General features: G+C 43.4%; 1 protein-coding gene across 1 annotated transcript in view; it reads right to left on the reverse strand.

Annotated features, from left to right (window-relative positions):
• Positions 1-205: 205 nt before the first annotated feature.
• Positions 206-18,187, reverse strand: part of LOC137346250 (class I histocompatibility antigen, F10 alpha chain-like) — a 94,349-nt gene continuing 76,367 nt past the window's right edge. Inside the window, exons 5-8 of the mRNA XM_068009698.1 lie at positions 17,061-17,168; positions 16,468-16,500; positions 16,034-16,081; positions 206-589 (exon numbers count right to left, since the gene is read on the reverse strand). Coding sequence (XP_067865799.1) covers positions 16,035-16,081; positions 16,468-16,500; positions 17,061-17,168 — 188 coding nt within the window. The 3' untranslated portion in view covers positions 206-589; position 16,034. The remainder of the gene's footprint in view (positions 590-16,033; positions 16,082-16,467; positions 16,501-17,060; positions 17,169-18,187) is intronic.

The following is an 18,187-nucleotide window of genomic DNA, read 5'->3' on the forward strand; positions in this document are numbered from 1 at the left end:
AGTCACTGAATAAAACCAGAGACCAGCTCGCACACAGATTTACACAACTTCAATGGCTATAGTCACTTACCAGGAACACCAATGACAGCAAGAATTGGGTAATATATTTTCATGATACTGTCAATAGGAAGATACATTTTCTGTGTGAAGTGATGTGTCCCTTTGTACTGCAGACAATCTCTCTGTATTAAACTCTGAGGCGACATTTTTCAAACTTTTTTTTAATTGAACAGATACATCAAGTTCAGTCCGTGTATATTTATATTTTTGATTTCTGAGATTGAATTGGAAAACTCCAAAGACTGGACAATTCTGATCACATTAAATAACTAATGAAAATTTGAAGCTGTATTCTCCAGCAATGAGGTTGTTCTTTCAAACACCATCAGTCCCATCTCTAGATCTCATGTTGTTTCAGTGATGTCCTTCACTCGACTGTGGTTCGGGTGGTGAAGAGCAGATTGTGGCCATTGTCCATCTGGGCCTTGAGCTGCAGGCTCTCATTGTAAAGCACAGTGAACTGGGACTGCAGGCAGTGACACTCTGGGGAGTCCTTCACCATCTCACTGGCAAGAGTCTTCAGCTGTTCCTAGGGAGGGGAGAGTGGGGAGGAGACACAGGACAAGGACAGGGTTAACCAGAGAGAGAGAGATTCACTGTCCTACACCTTGCCTGCCCAGAGTAAACACAGGAACAGGAGGAGGCCACTCAGCCCCTCAAGCCTGTTACAGAGTGTTAGGAAATCGTACGAACATACAAATTAGGAGCAGGAGTAGGACACATGGCCTATCGAGCCTGCTCTGCCTTTCAATAAATTCATGGCTGAACTGATTACTCCACATTTCCACCTACCCTCGTTAACCTTACACCTCCTTTCTTATCAAGAATCTATCCACCTCTGCCTTAAAAATATTCAAAGACTCTGCTTCTACCACCTTTTGAGGAAGAGAATTCCAAAAACTCAGAACGCTCTGCGAGAAAAAAATTCTCCTCATCTCTGTTTTAAACAGTGACCCCTGGTTCTCGATTCTTCCACAAGGGGAAACATCCTTTCCACATCCACCCTGTCAAGACGCCTCAGGATCTTGTATGTTTCAATCAAGTCACCTCTTACTCTTCTAAATTCCAGAGGATACAAGCCTAGCCTGTCCAATCTTTCCTTGTAAGACAGCCCACCCATTCCAGGTATTAGCCTAATAAACCATCTCTGTACTGCCTCCAATGCATTTACATTCTTCCTTAAATAAGGAGACTAGTACTGTACACAGTATTCCAGATGTGATCTCACCAATGCCCTGTATAGCTGAAGCATAACCTCCCTACTTTTGTATTCAATTCCCCTCGTGATAAACAATAACATTCTATGAGGTTACGTGCTGTACCTGCATACGAACACTTTGTGATTCATGCACTAGGACACCCAGATCTCTCTGCATCTCAGAGCTCTGCAATCTCTCACCATTTAGATAAATGCTTCTTTTTTATTCTTCCTGCCAAAGTGGACAATTTCCCACTTTCCCACATTGTACTCCATTTGCCAGGTTTTTGCCCACTCATTTAATCTATCTATATCCCTTTGTAACCTCCTTATGTCCTCTTCACAAGTTACTTTCCTACCTATCTTTGTGTCATCAGCAAATTTAGCAACCATACCTTCAGCCCCTTCTTCTACGTCATTTAGATAAATTGTAAAAAGTTGAGGCCTCAGCACAGATCCCTGTGGCACACCACTCGTTACATCTTGCCAACCAGAAAATTACCCATTTATGCCTATTCTTTGTTTCCTGTTCGCTAACCAATCTTGTATCCATTCCAATATGTTACCCCCTACTCTATGAGATTTTATTTTCTGCAATAACCTTTGATGCGGCATCTTTTCAAATGCCTTCTGGAAATCTAAACACAATACATCCACAGCACATGTAACTCCCTCAGAGAACTCCAATAATTTGGTTAAGCATGATTTCCCTTTCACAAAACCATGTTGACTCTGCCTGATTACCTTGAATTTTTCTAAATGCCCTGTTATAATGTCTTTAATAATAGCTTCTAATATTTTCCCTATGACAGATGTTAAGCTAACTGGCCTGTAGTTTCCTGCTTTCTGTCTCCCTCCCTTTTTGAATAAAGGAGTTACATTCGCTATTTTCCAACTAATGGAACTTTCTCCAAATCTATGGAATTTTGGAAAATTAAAACTAACCCATCAACTATCTCACTAGCCACTTCTTTTCAGATCTTAGAATGAAGTGCATCAGGACCAGGGGCCTCGTCAGCTCACAGCTCCTACAATTTGTTCAGTACCACTTCCCTAGTGATCGTAATTTTCTTGAGTTCCTCCCTCCCTTTTATTTCCTGACTGACAGCTAATACTGGGATGTTACTTGTATCCTCAATAGTGAAGATTGATGCAAAATACCTGTTCAATTCATCTGCCATCTCCTTATTATCCAATAATAATTCCCCAGACTCACTTTCTATAGGACCAATGCTCAATTTTTTAAACTTTTTTTTTGCTATCCATAGAAACTCTTACTATCTGTCATTATATTTCCAGTTAACTTTCTCTCATACTCTAATTTTAGCTTCCTTATCAATCTTTTAGTCATTCTTTGCTGTTTTTTTTATATTCTGTCCAATCTTCTGACCTGCCTCCCTCCCATCTTTGCACAATTATAGGCTTTTTCTTTAAGTTTGATACTATCTTTAACTGTTTTAGCTAACTACGGATGGCAGGTCTCACCCTTGAAATTTTTCTTTCTCATTGGAATGTATCTATTCTGTATATTCTGAAATATCTCCTTAAATGTCTACCACTGCCTCTCTATTGACCTATCCCTTAACCTGATTTACCAGTTCACTTTAGCTAGTTCTGCTTTCATGCCCTCGTAAATGTCCTTATTTAAGTTTAAAATACTAGTCTCATACCCACTCTTCCCTCCCTCAAACTGAATATAAAATTCAATCATATTATGATCGCTGCTACCTAGGGGCGCCTTAACTATGAGGTCATTAATTAATCCTATCTTGTTGCACAATACCAGGTCTAGTATAGCCTGTTCTCTGGTTGGTTCCAGAATGTTTTGTTCCAAGAAACTATCCCGAAAACGTTCTATGTACTTCTCATCTAGGCTACCTCTGCGCATCTGATTTTTCCAGTCTAAATGCAGGTTAAAATCCCCCATAATTATCGCTGTACCTTTCTGACAAGCTGCCAATATTTCTTCCTTTATGCCCTATCCTACAGTGTGCTTAATGTTAGGTGACCTGTACACCACTCCCACAAGTGACTTCTTGTCTTTATGATTTCTCATCTCTACCCAAACTGCTTCTACATCCAAGTCTCCTGAACTTAAGTCATCTCTCTTAATTGCGCTAATCCCATCATTAATTAACAGAGCTACCCCTCCACCTTTTCCTAGCTTCCTGTCCTTCCTAAATGTCATGTATCCTTCAATATTCAGGTCCCAATCTATGTCGTCCTGCAGCCATGTCTCTGTAATGGCTATCAGATTTACTTATTTACTTATTTCTATTTGTGCTCTCAGTTCATCTGTTTTGTTTTGAATGCTACGTGCATTCAGATACAGAGCCTTTAGTTGTGTCCTTTTATTATTTGTGTAACCTCTAGCTTTATCCTTTAGGAACATAGGAAAATAGGAACAGGAGTAGGCCATTCAGCCCATCGAGCCTGCCCTGCCATTCAATATGATCATCGCTGATCATCCACTTCATTGCCTTTTCCACACTATCCACATATCCCCTTATGTCATTTGTATTTAGCAATCTGTCAATCTCTGCTTTAAACATACTGAATGACTGAGCTTCCACAGCCCTCTGGGGTAGAGAATTCCAAAGATTCAAAACGCGCTGAGGACAGAAATTTCTCCTCATCTCTGTCCTAAGTGGCTTCCCCCTTATTTTGAAATTGTGTCCCCTGGTTCTAGACTCCCCAACCAAGGGAAACATCTCATCTATCGCTTTAAGTATTTTGTAGGTTTCAATGAGATCACCTCTCATTCTTAGAAACTCTAGAGAATACTGGCCCAGTTTCCCAATCTCTCTTCATAGGACAGTCCTGCCATCCTGGGAACAAGTCTGGTGAATCTTTGTTGCACTCCCTCTATAGTAATAATATCCTTCCTAAGGTAAGGGGACCAAAACTGCACACAGTACTCCAGGTGCAGTCTAACCAAGGTTCTATACAATTGAAGAAAGAATTCACTGCTCCTGCACTGAAATCCTCTTGTGATAAAGGTTAACATACCATTAGCCTTCCTAATTGCTTGCCACACCTGCATGTGAGCTTTCAGTGACATATTGACAAAGACACCCAGATCCCTTTGTAAATCTACACTTTCTAATCTATCATTTAAGAAATACTCTGCACATCTATATTCCTCCTAACAAAGTGGATAACCTCACATTTTTCCACATTATATTCCATCTGCCACGTTCTTGCTCACTCACGAAGTCTGTTCAAATCTCCTTGAAGCCGCTTTGCATCTTCCTCACGACACATATTCCCACCTAGTTTTGTGTCATCCATGAACTTGGAAATACTACATTTTGTCCCCACATCCAAATCATTATTATACATTGTGAACAGCTGGGGCTCAAGCACTGACCCCTGTGGTATCCCACTAGTCACAGCCTGCCAACGAAAGAATGACCCGTTTATTCCTACTCTCTGTTTTCTGCCTGTTAACCAATCCTTAATCCATGCTTAATCCTGATCGCCATATATTACCTCCTATCCCATGTGCTGTAATTTTGCAAACCAATCTCCTGTGGGGGACTTTATCAAAAGCCTTCTGAAAATCCAAATATACCATGTCCACTGACTCGCCTTTGTCAATTCTGTTAGTAACATCCTCAAAAAACTCCAACAGGTTCTTCAAACATGATTTCCCATTCATAAATCCATGTTGACTATGCCAAATAAATCAAACACAATGAAATGATTCCTCATGATTCAGGCTCAAGTGTGCTGTCCGAATGCAAGTTTGTCATTCAGACACCAATACTAACAAAACTATCAATGCAAATAACTATTACCGTTATACAATAGATTCATACAATCTATTTCTTGCAACCCGAAGATGATAAAAACTTGTAGAAGTTATCCCTTTGATTGTCCTATGTGCTCTCCTGATGTTGTCCCTCCAGCTGACTTGTGTGTTCTCCCTCCAACAAAGGGCTGTCTCCTGATATTTCTGCACCCTTTTTTTGTGAGTTCTATTACATGGTGCTCAGAATGTTTATTGAAGTGAGTCCCTACTTTACAAAGTGTCCTGGATGTCCTAAACAATCCCAAATAGTTAAGTGATACTGCTTGGGTGCTTCCATTGTTCTGGGTAATATCCGATACTCGCACCTTGACATGGGATGTAGCCAACATGTCTGATATAGTTGCTACTTACATTGTTCTGATTAATCTCTGTTAACCAAAATCCAAATTCTGATAATCAGATTATCAGCTCACGTAAATTCAAACATTCCCCCCCATGAACCTTAGTTGTCAAACTCTGGTTCATTGATTTTGAGTACAGCTCTCAGCCTGATCAACTTGAGTCTACAAACTTACCAATTACACAGCACCAACTTATCTACTAATAATTTTACAGACTCTACTAATGGTGTGTGAGCTTTTTATACTCATGGGGATCCTCCAAAAGGCCCCCATAAGTAGGCAGGTCTTGCCGGACCTGCAGCTGATCCACCAACCGCCGACGCACGCTGTTCATATGTATCCAAGCAATAATAGTCATAGAGTCATATAGTTATACAGCACTGAAACAGGTCCTACAGCCCATCGTGTCTGTGCCAGCCATCATCAACCTATCTATTCTAATCTCATTTTCCAGCACTTGGCCCGTAAACATGTCCAGCCAAGTAGCTGTGAAACGGGACAAGTGCATATCAATCTCATTAAGTGGTCATTGCTGATAAATACACAGCAAAGAATCATGAATCTGGAGCCCCTTGAATGACAATGAAAATGACCTAAACCAGGCTCAAGGTACCATCATGGAAGGGCAGTTAGGTAACGACTGACCAATCAGATGAACAGACATCAGGGCTTTCCTAATATGGCACAGAACCAAGCTGGGAAAATGTATAAAGAAAGAGCTTTTAAGATCCCAAATGTACGCATCATCATCAAGAAGAGAAGATAGAAAATCAACCTCAAACAAGGGACAAGTTAACTGGAGGTTGAGGACCAGTGTTCCATCATGAACACAACTGCTGACCACTGCCCTTTGCTAAGTATCACGATTTTGTGCTTATTGAGGAAAACTTAATAAAGTCTGTGAAGCCTGTGAAAGCACCCTCGTAACCATGTGGTTTTGTAGCTAATCTGAGCTGGAAGTCCCTTTTAGATCAACTGTCCCAACTGAGACTGTAATTGTAATTGAGCCAAGTCTTACAATTAAATTAAAGCAAACCCTAGATCTTACAAGAACCCTTCCCATCCCAAACATTAGGAAAACCCATCAATCCCACTCCCCAAACACAAGCAAAACCCATCAGTCCCACAAACACCAGCAGCAAAACCCATCAAACCCACTCCCCAAATACAAGCAAAACCCATCAGACCCCAAACACCAGCAAAACCCATGTTACAACCAGTTGCGAAAGGTGTCTAGGGGTCTGTTACTATCTTCACCTGGTCTTATTGTAACAGGGTTTAATTTTAAACAAAGTGTTTTGAGCTCCCCCTTTGTGAATCCTTGTTCTCAGTTTTCCAATAACACAACAGAGAAACCAATTCACACAGGCTTTCTCAAGTTTAAAGAAGAAAGATGAAATGTCATCAAACCATAAAACTTAAACTATAATACGGTTCACGCCTACGGATATAAAACATGCCCACACTGGCATGAACACACGATACACACATGCAAATAGGGAGAGTAAAGAGAAGAAAAGATAAGGTGGAACAGTTTGAAGCAATATCTTGTTACAGTGCTGTAACAATCTGTAACGTCATGGACCAGCATATCCCCCACTCTGCCATTACCATCAAGACAGGGGACCAACCCTGGTTCAATGAAGAGTGCAGAAGGGCATGCCAGGAGCAGCACCAGGTATACCTCAAAATGAGGTGTCAACCTGGTGAAGCTGAAAGCCAGGGCTACTTGCATGCCAAACAGCATAAGCAGCATGCGACAGATAGAGCTAAGTGATCCTGTAACCACCGGATCAGATCTAAGCTCTGCAGTCCTGTCACATCCAGTCGTGAATGGTGGTGGACAATTAAATTACTAACAAGAGGTGGCTCCACAAATATCCCCATCCTCAATGATGGGGGAGCACAGCACATCAGTGGGAAAGATAAGGCTGAAGCATTTGCAAAATTTCAGCCAGAAGTGCCGAGTGGATGATCCGTCTCGGCCTCCTCCTGAAGTCCCCAGCATCACAGATGCCAGTCTTCAGCCAATCCGATTCACTCCGCGTGATATCAAGTAACGGATGAAGGCATGGGATACTGCAAAGGCTATGGGCTCTGACAATATTCCGGCAATAGTACTGAAGACCTGTGCTCCAGAACTAGCTGCACCCCCAGCCAAGCTGTTCCAGTACAGCTACAACACTGGTATCTACCCTGCAATGTGGAAAATTGCCCAGGTATATCCTGCACAAAAAACAGGACAAATCCAACCCAGACAATTATTGTCCCATCAGTCTACTCTCGATCATCAGCAAAGTGACGGACGGTGTCACTGACAGTGCTATCAAGCGGCACTTGCTTAGCAATAACCTGCTCAGTGATGCTCAGTTTGGGTTCCACCAGGGCCACTCAGCTCCTGATCTCATTACAGCCTTGGTTCAAACATGGACAAAAGAGCTGAACTCCAGAGATGAAGTGAGAGTGACTGCACTTAACATCAAGGCAGCATTTGATCGAGTATGGCATCAAGGAGCCCTAGCAAAACTGGAGTCAATGGGAATCAGGGAGAAAACTCTCCACCGGTTGGAATCATACTTAACGCAAAGGAAGATGGTTGTGGTTGTTGGAGGTCAATCATCTCACTCCAGAACAGCACTGCAGGAGTTCCTCAGGCTAGTGTCCTCGGCCCAACCATCTTCATCTGCTTCATCAATGACCCTCCTTCAAATTATAGAGTCAGAAGTGGGGATGTGCACTGATGATTGCACAATGTTCAGCACCATTCACGACTCCTCAGATACTGAAGCAGTCCGTGTAGAAATGCAGCAAGACCTGGACAATATCCAGGCTTGGGCTGATGAGTGGCAAGTAACATTTGCGTCACACAAGTGCCAGGCAATGACTATCTCCAACAAGAGAGAATCTAACCATCTCCTCTTGACATTCAATAGCATTACGATCGCTGAATCTCCCACTATCAACATCCTGGGCGTTAACATTGACCAGAAACTGAACTGGAGTAGCCATATAAATACCGTGGCTACAAAAGCAGGTCAGAGGTTAGGAATCCTGCGGCGGGTAACTCACCTCTTGATTCCCTAAAGCCTGTCCACCATCCACAAGGCACAAGTCAGGAGTGTGATGGAATACTCTCCAATTGTCTGGATGGGTACAGTTCCAACAACACTCAAGAAGCTCGACACCATCCAGGACAATGCAGCCCGCTTGATTGGCACCCCATCTACAACATTTTCTCCCTCCACCACCGATACACAGTGGCAGCAGTGTGTACCACCTACAAGATGCACTGCAGCAACACATCAAGGCTGCTCAGGCAGCACCTTCCAAACCCATGACCTCTACCACCTAGAAATACAATGGCAGCAGATGCATGGGAACACCACCACCTGCAAGGTCCCTCCAAGCCACACACCATTCTGGCTTGGAACTATATCGCCATTCCTTCACTGTCATTGGGTCAAAATCCTAGAACTCCCTTCCTAACAGCACTGTGGGCGTACCTGCCCAACATGGACTGCAGCGGTTCAAGAAGGCAGCTCACCACTGCCTTCGCATGGGCAAATAGGGATGGGTAATAAATGCTGGCCTGGCCAGTGATGCCCACACCCTGTGAAATGAATGAATAAACCCATTCCCCAAATACCAAAAATACGCATCAGACCGACTCCCCAAACACCAGCAAAACCCATCAGACCGACTCCCCAAACACCAGCAAAACCATCAGACCTCCAAACACCAGCAAAACCCATCAGACCCCCAAACACCAGCAAAACCCATCAGACCCCCAAACACCAGCAAAACCCATCAGACCCCCAAACACCAGCAAAACCCATCAGACCCCCAAACACCAGCAAAACCCATCAGACCCCCAAACACCAGCAAAACCCATCAGACCCCCAAACACCAGCAAAACCACTCTTGCAAACACACGAATTAAGAGCAGGAGTAGGCCACTCGGCCCCTCAAGCCTGCTCCGCCATTCAACAAGACCATGGCTGATCTGATTGTAACCTCGACTCCACATTCCTGTCTCCCCCCAACAACCTTTCACCCCCTTGCTCTTAAAATATTCAAAGACTCTGCTTCCACCGCCTTTTGAGGAAGAGAGTTCCAAAGACTCACGATGGTCTGAGAGAAAAATAAGTTCTCATCTCTGTCTTAAATGCGTGACCCCTTATTTTTGAACAGTGGCCCCCTAGTTCTAGATTCTTCCACAAGAGGAAACATTATTTTCACATCCACCCTGTCAAGACCCCTCAGAATCTTATATGTTTCAATCAAGTCGCCTCTTACTCTTCTAAACTCCAGCAGATACAAGCCTGGCCTGTCCAACATTTCCTCATAAGACAACCCAGGTGTTTGTCTCGTAAACCTTTTCTGAACTGCTTCCAACGCACTTACATCCTTCCTTAAGTAAGGAGATCAATACTGTACACAGTACTCTAGATGTGGTCTCACCAATGCCCTGTGTAGCTAAAGCATAACCTCCCTACTTTTTTGTTCAATTCCCCTCACGATAAATGATAACATTCTATTAGCTTTCCTATTTACTTACTGTACCTGCATACTAACCTTTTGTAATTCATGCACTAGGACACCCAGAACCCTCTGCATCTCAGAGCTCTGCAAAATCTCACCATTTAGATAATACGCTTCTTTTTGATTCTTCCTGCCAAAATGGACAATTTCACATTTTTCCACATTATACTCCATTTGCCAGATCTTTTCCCACTCACTTAACCTATCTATATCCCTTTGTAGCCTCCTTATGACCACTTGACAACTTACTTTCCTACCTATCTTTGTGTCATCAGTATATTTAGCAACCATACTTTTGGTCCCTTCATATAAGTCATTTATATAAATTGTAGAAAGTTGAAGCCCCAGCACTGAACCCTGTGGCACACCACTCGTTACATCTTGTTAACCAGAAAATGACCCATTTATGTCTGCTCTCTGTTTCCTGTTAGCTAGCCAATCTTCTATCCATGCCAATGTTACCCCCTACACCAAGAGCTTTTATTTTCTGCAATCACGTTTTATATGGCATCTTTTCAAATGCCTTCTGGAAATCTAAGTACAGTACATCCACCGGTTCACCTTTATCCACAGGACATGTTACTTCTTCAAAGACCTCCAATAAATTGGTTAGACATGATTTCCCTTTCACAAAGCCATGTTGACTCTGCCTGATTACCTTGAATTTTTCTAAGCGCAGTCATAACATCTGTAATAATAGCTTCTAACATTTTCCCTAAGACAGATGTTAAGCTAATTGGCCTGTAGTTTCCTGCTTTCTATCTCCCTCCCTTTTTGAATAAAGGAGTTACATTGGCTATTTTCAAATCTAATGGAACCTTCCCCGAATCTAGGGAATTTTGGAAAATCAAAACCAACACATCTGCTGTCACACTGGCCACTTCTTTTAACACCCTAGGAGGAAGGCCATCAGGACCTGGGGACTTGTCAGCTCGCAGCTCCAACAATTTGCTCAGTACTACTTCCTTGGTGATTGTAATTTTCTTGAGTTCCTACCTCCCTTTCATTTCTTGATTTACAGCTACTTCTGGAATGTTACTTGTATCCTCTATGGTGAAGACCGAAGCAAAATATTTGTTCAATTCATCTGCCATCTCCTTATTTTCCCTTATTAATTCACCAGATTCACTTTCTATAGGACCAACGCTCAGTTTAACTCTTTTTAAAAAATATCTATAGAAACTCTGACCATCTGTTTTTCATATTTCTTGCCAGCTTTCTCTAGTACTCTAACTTTTCCCTCCTTATTAATCTTTTAGTCATTCTTTGCTGCTATTTTATATTCTGTCCAATCTTGACCTGCCACTCATCTTTGTGCAATTTTATGCTTTTTCTTTAAGTTTGATACTATCTTTAATGTTTTTAGTTAACCACGGATAGTGGGTCCTCCCCTTGGAATTTTTCTTTCTCGTTGGAATGTATCTATTCTGCGTATTCTGAAAAAAGCCCTTAAATGTCTGCACTGCATCTCTATTGACCTATCCCTTAACCTACTTTGCCAGTTCACTTTTGCTAGCTCTGCTTTCATTCCCTCATATAAACATAGAAAATAGGAGCAGGAGTAGGCCATTCGGCCTTTCGAGCCTGCTTCGCCATTCATTATGATCATGGCTGATCATCCAACTCAGTAGCCTGTTCCGGCTTTCGCCCCATATCCTTTGATCCCTTTAGACCCAAGAGCTATATCTAACTCCTTTTTGAAAACATACAATGTTTTGGCCTCAACTGCTTTCTGTGGTAGTGAATTCCACAGGCTCACCACTCTCTGGGTGAAGAAATTTCTCCTCACCTCAGTCCTGAAAGGTTTACCCTGCATCTTTAGACTATGACCCCTGGTTCTGGACTCCCCCACCATCAGGAACATCCTTCCTGCATCTACCCTGTCAAGTCCTGTTAGAATTTTATAGGTTTCTATGATATCCCCCCTCACTATTCTGAACTCCAGCAAATATAATCCGAACCGACTCAATCTCTTCTCAGACGTCAGTCCCGCCATCCCAGGAATCAGTCTGGTAAACCTTCACTGCACTCCCTCTATAGCAAGAACATCCTTCCTCAGATAAGGAGACCACAACTGCACACAATATTCCAGGTGTGGCCTCACCAAGGCCCTGTATAATTGCAGCAAGACATCCCTGCTTCTGTACTCGAATCCTCTCGCTATGAAGGCCAACATAGCATTTGCCCTTTTTACCGCCTGTTGCACCTGCATGCTTACCTTCAGCGACTGGTGTATGAGAACAGCCAGGTCTCGCTGCATATTCCCCTCTCAGTTTATAGCCGTTCAGATGATAATCTGCCTTCCTGGTTTTGCTACAAAAGTAGATAACCTCACATTTATCCACATAATACTGCATCTTCCATGCATTAGTCCACTCACTCAACTTGTCCAAATCACCCTGAAGCCTCTCTGCATCCTCCTCACAACTCACCCTCCCACCCAGTTTTGTGTCATCTGCAAACTTGGAAATACTACATTTAGTTCCCTCATCTAAATCATTAATGTATATTGTGAATAGCTGGGGTCCTAGCACCAATCCCTGCGGTGCAACACTAGTGACTGCCTGCCATTCGGAAAGAGACCCATTTATTCCTACTCTTTGTTTCCTGTCTGCCAACCAATTTCCTATCCATCGCAATACACTACCCCCAATCCCATGCGCTTTAATTTTACTTGCTAATCTCTTATGTGGGACTTTGTTGAAAGCCTTCTGAAAGTCCAAATAAACCACATCCACTGGCTCCCCCTCATTAACTCTACTGGTTACATCCTCAAAGAATTCTAGTAGATTTGTCAAGCATGATTTCCCTTTCGTAAATCCATGCTGACTCAGCCTGATTCTACCAGTGTTCTCTAAGTGGTCTGCTATAAAATCTTTGATAATGGACTCTGGAATTTTCTCCACTACCAGCGTCAGGCAGACTGGTCTATTATTCCCTGCTTTCTCTCTACTTCCCTTTTTGAAATAGTGGGTTGACATTAGCTACCCTCCAATCTGTAGGAACTGTTCCAGAGTCTACAAAGTCTTGGAAGATGACCACCAATGCATCCACTATTTCTTGGGCCACTTCCTTAAGTACTCTGGGATTTCTCTACTAATACTGATTTCCTTCAGTTCCTCTCTGTCACTAAGCGATGTATTGCCCAACATTTCTAGTATGATATTTGTGTCCTCCTTTGTGAAGACAGAACCAAAGTATGCATTTAGTTGGTCAGCCATTTCTTTGTTCCCCATAATAAATTCCCCCGTTTCTGACTGTAAGGGACCTACATTTGACTTCACCATTCTTTTTCTCTTCACATACCTATAGAAACTTTTACAGTCAGTTTTTATGTTCCCTGCAAGATTGCTTTCGTATTCTATTTTCCCCTTCTTAATCAATCCCTTGGTCCTCCTTTGCTGAATTCTAAACTGCTCCCAATCCTCAGGTCTGTTGTTTTTCCTGGCAAATTTATATGTCTCTTCCTTGGATCTAATGCTATCTCTAATTTCCCTTGTAAGCCATGGTTTGGCTACATTTCCCAGTTTACTTTTGCGCCAGACAGGAATAAACAATTGTTGCAGTTCATCCATGCGCTCTTTAAATGTTTGTCATTGCCTATCCACCATCATCCCTTCAAGTAACGCTTCCCAATCTGTCATGGCTATCTCGCGCCTCATACCTTCGTAGTTTCCTTTACTAAGATTCAGGCTCCTAGTCTCAGAATCAACTACGTCACTCTCCATCTTGATGAAGAATTCTATCATATTATGGTCACTCGTCCTCAAGTGGTTTCACACCACTAGATTGTCAATTATTCCTCTCTCATTACACAATACCCAGTCTAGGATGGCCTGTTCTCTGGTTGGTTCCTCAACGTATTGGTCCAGAAAACCATCCCGTATACACTCCAAGAATTCCTCCTCTACGGTATTGTGACGAATTGATTTGCCCAATCTATATGCAGATTAAAATCACCCATAATTACAGATGTTTCTTTATCGCATACATCTCTAATTTCCTGTTTAATGCCATTCCCAACGTCACCACTACAGTTTGGGGGTCTATATACAACCCCCACTAACGTTTTTTGCCCCTTAATGTTTCTCAGCCCTACCCATACAAGATTCCACATCGTCAGAGCAAATATCTTTCCTCACTATTGCATTAAATTTCCTCTTTAACCAGCAATGCAACTCCACCGCCTTTTGCTTTTTGTCTGTCCTTCCGAAATACTGAATTTCCCTGGATGTTCATTTCCCATCCCTGGTCACCTTGCAGCCATAACTCCGTAATCCCGACTATATCATACCCGTTTACATCTATTTGCGCGACTAATTCATCCACTTTATTGCGAATGCTCCGCGCGCTAAGACACAAAGCCTTAAGGCTTGTCTTTTTAACATTACTTGTCCTCTTCCCACTATTTTTCACTGTGGCCCTGTTTGATTCTGACCCTTGATTTCTCTGCCTATCACTTTTCTTATTCCCTTTACTGTCTTTTGTTCTTTTCTTTGATTCCCCCTCTGAGTCCTTGAAAAGGTTCCCATTCCCCCCTGCCCTTTTAGTTTAAACCCTCCCCAACCACTCTAGCAAATACTCCCCCGAGGACATCAGTCCCGGTCCTGCCCTTATTTAAGTTTAAAATACTTGTGTTGGAGCCATTCTTCTCTCTTTAACACTTAATGTAAAATTCAATCATATTATGATTGCTGCTGCCTAGGTGCGCCTTCACTATGAGGTCATTAATTAATCCTATCTCATTGCACAATACCAGGTGTAGTACAGCCTTGTCTCTGGTTGGCTTCAGAATGTGCTGTTCTAAGAAACTATCCCAAAAACAATCTATGAACTCCTCATCAAGGCTACCTTTGCCCATCTAATTTTTCCAATCTATATGTAGATTCAAATCCCCCATGATTATCATCATACCTTTCTGACAAGCACCCAGTATTTCTTCCTTTATAAAAACAAGAAACCCTAACCCTAACTCTTCTTCTTGAGTTCTGAAGAAGGGTCACTGACCTGAAACATTAACTCTGCTTCTCTCTCCACAGATGCTGCCAGACCTGCTGAGCATTTCCAGCGTTTCTTGTTTTTATTTCAGATTTCCAGCATCCACAGTATTTTGCTTTTATTTCTTCCTTTATACCCTGTCCTACAATGTGATAATTGTTCGGGGGCCTGTACACCACTCCCACAAGTGACTTCTTGCCTTTATCATTTCTCATCTCGACCCAAACCGCTTCTACATCCTAGTTTCCTGAACTTAGGTCATCCCTCTCTATTAGCTCGATCCCTCTCCACTCCCCAACCACCAGCAAAATCCATCAGACCTACTCCGCAAACGCCAACAAAACCCATCAGATCCACTCCCCAAATAGGAGTAATACCGATTCTGGGAGAATGACAACTCTAAACCTCTGGAAAGGAAACTGAGCAGCTGACAGGAATCCACGTCCAGATTAGATTATTAGATTAAATATACAGCACTGAAACAGGCCCTTCGGCCCACCGAGTCTGTGCCGAACATCAACCACCCATTTATACTAATCCTACACTAATCCCATATTCCTACCAAACATCCCCACCTGTCCCTATATTTCCCTACCACCTACCTATACTAGTGACAATTTATAATGGCCAATTTACCTATCAACCTGCAAGTCTTTTGGCTTGTGGGAGGAAACCGGAGCACCCGAGAAAACCCACGCAGACACAGGGAGAACTTGCAAACTCCACACAGGCAGTACCCGGAATCGAACCCAGGTCCCTGGAACTGCGAGGCTGCGGTGCTAACCACTGCGCCACTGTGCCGCCCATTGTGAGACGTTTCCAGGGGTCTTTATCCTCAATCCCTACCCCCTCCCCAGGATATCTCCAGCCTCCGACAGTTAAGGAGCAGCCATCTCCAGAGGGCCAGTCTCAAAGCTCAGTGTTGAATTGTATGAGCTGGTCTTTAGTGACTATACAGGGAGAGACAGACACTGCATTCAGATTCCACCCACCAGATTGTACAGTTAACACCAGCTGTCATAGCCCAGTTAGAAGGCCAGGGAAGGATCTGCTCATACGATTGATCAACACGATTCATACCTCAGGCATTGGCGGAGGAGCTGGATGAGGATTCCCCTTTATCAGAAGCTGTTAATGGAAGGACAGGTATTAACAAACTGTTCACTATGAGAGATAGAGACAGAGTCAGTGAACAAGATACAAAGACAAAGAGAGAGAGAAAAATGGAGAGATGGACAAAGACAAAGACACAGATGCACACACAGAGAAAGAAAGACAGAGATAGAGCCAGCATGCAAGATACAAAGAAAGAGAGAGAGAGAGAGAGAGAGAGAGAGAGAGAGAGAGAGAGAGAGAGAGAGAGAGAGAGAGAGAGAGAAATGGACAGAGACACAGAGAGAGTAAGGCAGAGATGGAGGAAGCCATAGATATGAGCTGTTGTGTGTCAGACACACAATGAGCAATGATTCACACAGTTACACAAAGATCCAGATGATGTTTGATGGTCAGCTTACTCTTTGTAGGATTGTAGCCGCTCGTCCCTGTCACTGAAAAACAAGGAATACTCAGTGAGTGACAAGAGAATAACAGAAAATCGGATTGGAGACAGGCAGGAACTCCGAATGAAAGCAAGAGACGGACCCTCCCCCACACTGAGCCCCTCTCTCCACCCTGAGCCCCGATCATGGTCCCCTCGTCCCCACCTTGATTCCCAATCCCGGTCCCCTCGTTCCAACCCTGAGCCCCGATTCTGGTCCCCTCGTCCCAACCCTGAGCCCCGATCCTGGTCCCCTCGTTCCAACCCTGAGCCCTGATCCTGGTCCCCTCGTCCCAACCCTGAGCCCCGATCCTGGTCCCCTCGTCCCAACCCTGAGCCCCGATCCTGGTTCTCTTGTGCCCACCCTGAGCTCCTTTGCTCCAAAATAAGCCCCACCTATGACTCTGGGCCCTCAGCTCAGCCTTTCCATCCTAAATCTGTACCCCTCCTCATGACCCTGAGCCTCACCCCCTACATCCTGAGCCCCACAGTCTGCCCTCCTCCACTCTCTGGGGCCCACGGCTTCCTCTCCCCCAGTGAGGCCCAGTCCAAATTCTCTCCAATTCCTACCTTTCCTCTTATAGACAGCGACAGCCACAATGACGAGAACGATGATCAGCCCAAGGATCCCAAGTACAATCCCGACAGTAACAGGGATCTGGGAGTCAGACTTTAGTCCTGTTGGAGAGCGAGAGAATGAGAGAGAGAATCAGAGATATCCCAGGATACAGTGTGTCCTTGTAGTACTATAATATCCCAAGACACACTAGGTCCAGTCGTACTGTAATATCCCGGGATATTAATTGTGAATGAATTTTTTAATTATATGCAGTGGAGGGTGTTAATTGGGGACTTACTTAAGCACTTATAAGCAGACACTTACTGAGACTGGTAAAAGTATTTGACGGAGGGGCTACATGTTTGAAATCCTTTTACTCTGTACAAACTGAGTAAAAATAGGCTCCAGCATCATCCTTCTATAACAAGCTTTCTGGAGGTTACACCAGAACCTGCCATACTGTAATATCCCAGGATACACCAGGTCCTTCCGTACTGTAATATCCCGGGATACACCGGGTCCTGCTGTACTGTATGTTGGAGAATTTTCTGAGCTTTGCTAATTATTACTTAACTTTGTAGAAATAGAAAAACAGGACGCAGCTTGTAGCTAACCTAACCAATGGTCATAAAATGTAGACAGAGCAACTGACCACAATCAACTATCTTAGGAAGAGACAGAGCTCATGATGGATTTTGGGGAAGTGAACGCCGACTGTTCATTGCTGACTCTTCCGCTTTTATCATGTTTGTGCAACCTAGCCAGAAGTAACGGCCAGATATAGTCTGGAGTGGGCATTGAATTAAGGAACTAGTGTGTTATGCTCGAACTAACGCTCTACTGACCTCGGACTTTGCAAAGGGCACAGAGCTGCAGGTGGTCTTGTGGTTGTCCTGTGGTTTATGCTTAATTGTGAAACTGCTAGCTCTGCTTCTTTTACACTATATAAGTCCACGACGATTTGTAGCTGTCGGGAGCAGCACTGGACCACATTTAGGTAAGGTGTGCACCCCCATGATATCATGCAATAAAGTGTTTGATTCTCAACGTCCGAGTCCGGAGAATTTGTTCAACAATTGGGCACAATCTGGGTTTTCTCCAACACTGTAATATCCCGGGTTTGGGGACAGATCAAAAG

Source organism: Heterodontus francisci, chromosome 29 (genome assembly GCF_036365525.1).
Source record: "Heterodontus francisci isolate sHetFra1 chromosome 29, sHetFra1.hap1, whole genome shotgun sequence".
NCBI lineage: Eukaryota > Metazoa > Chordata > Chondrichthyes > Heterodontiformes > Heterodontidae > Heterodontus > Heterodontus francisci.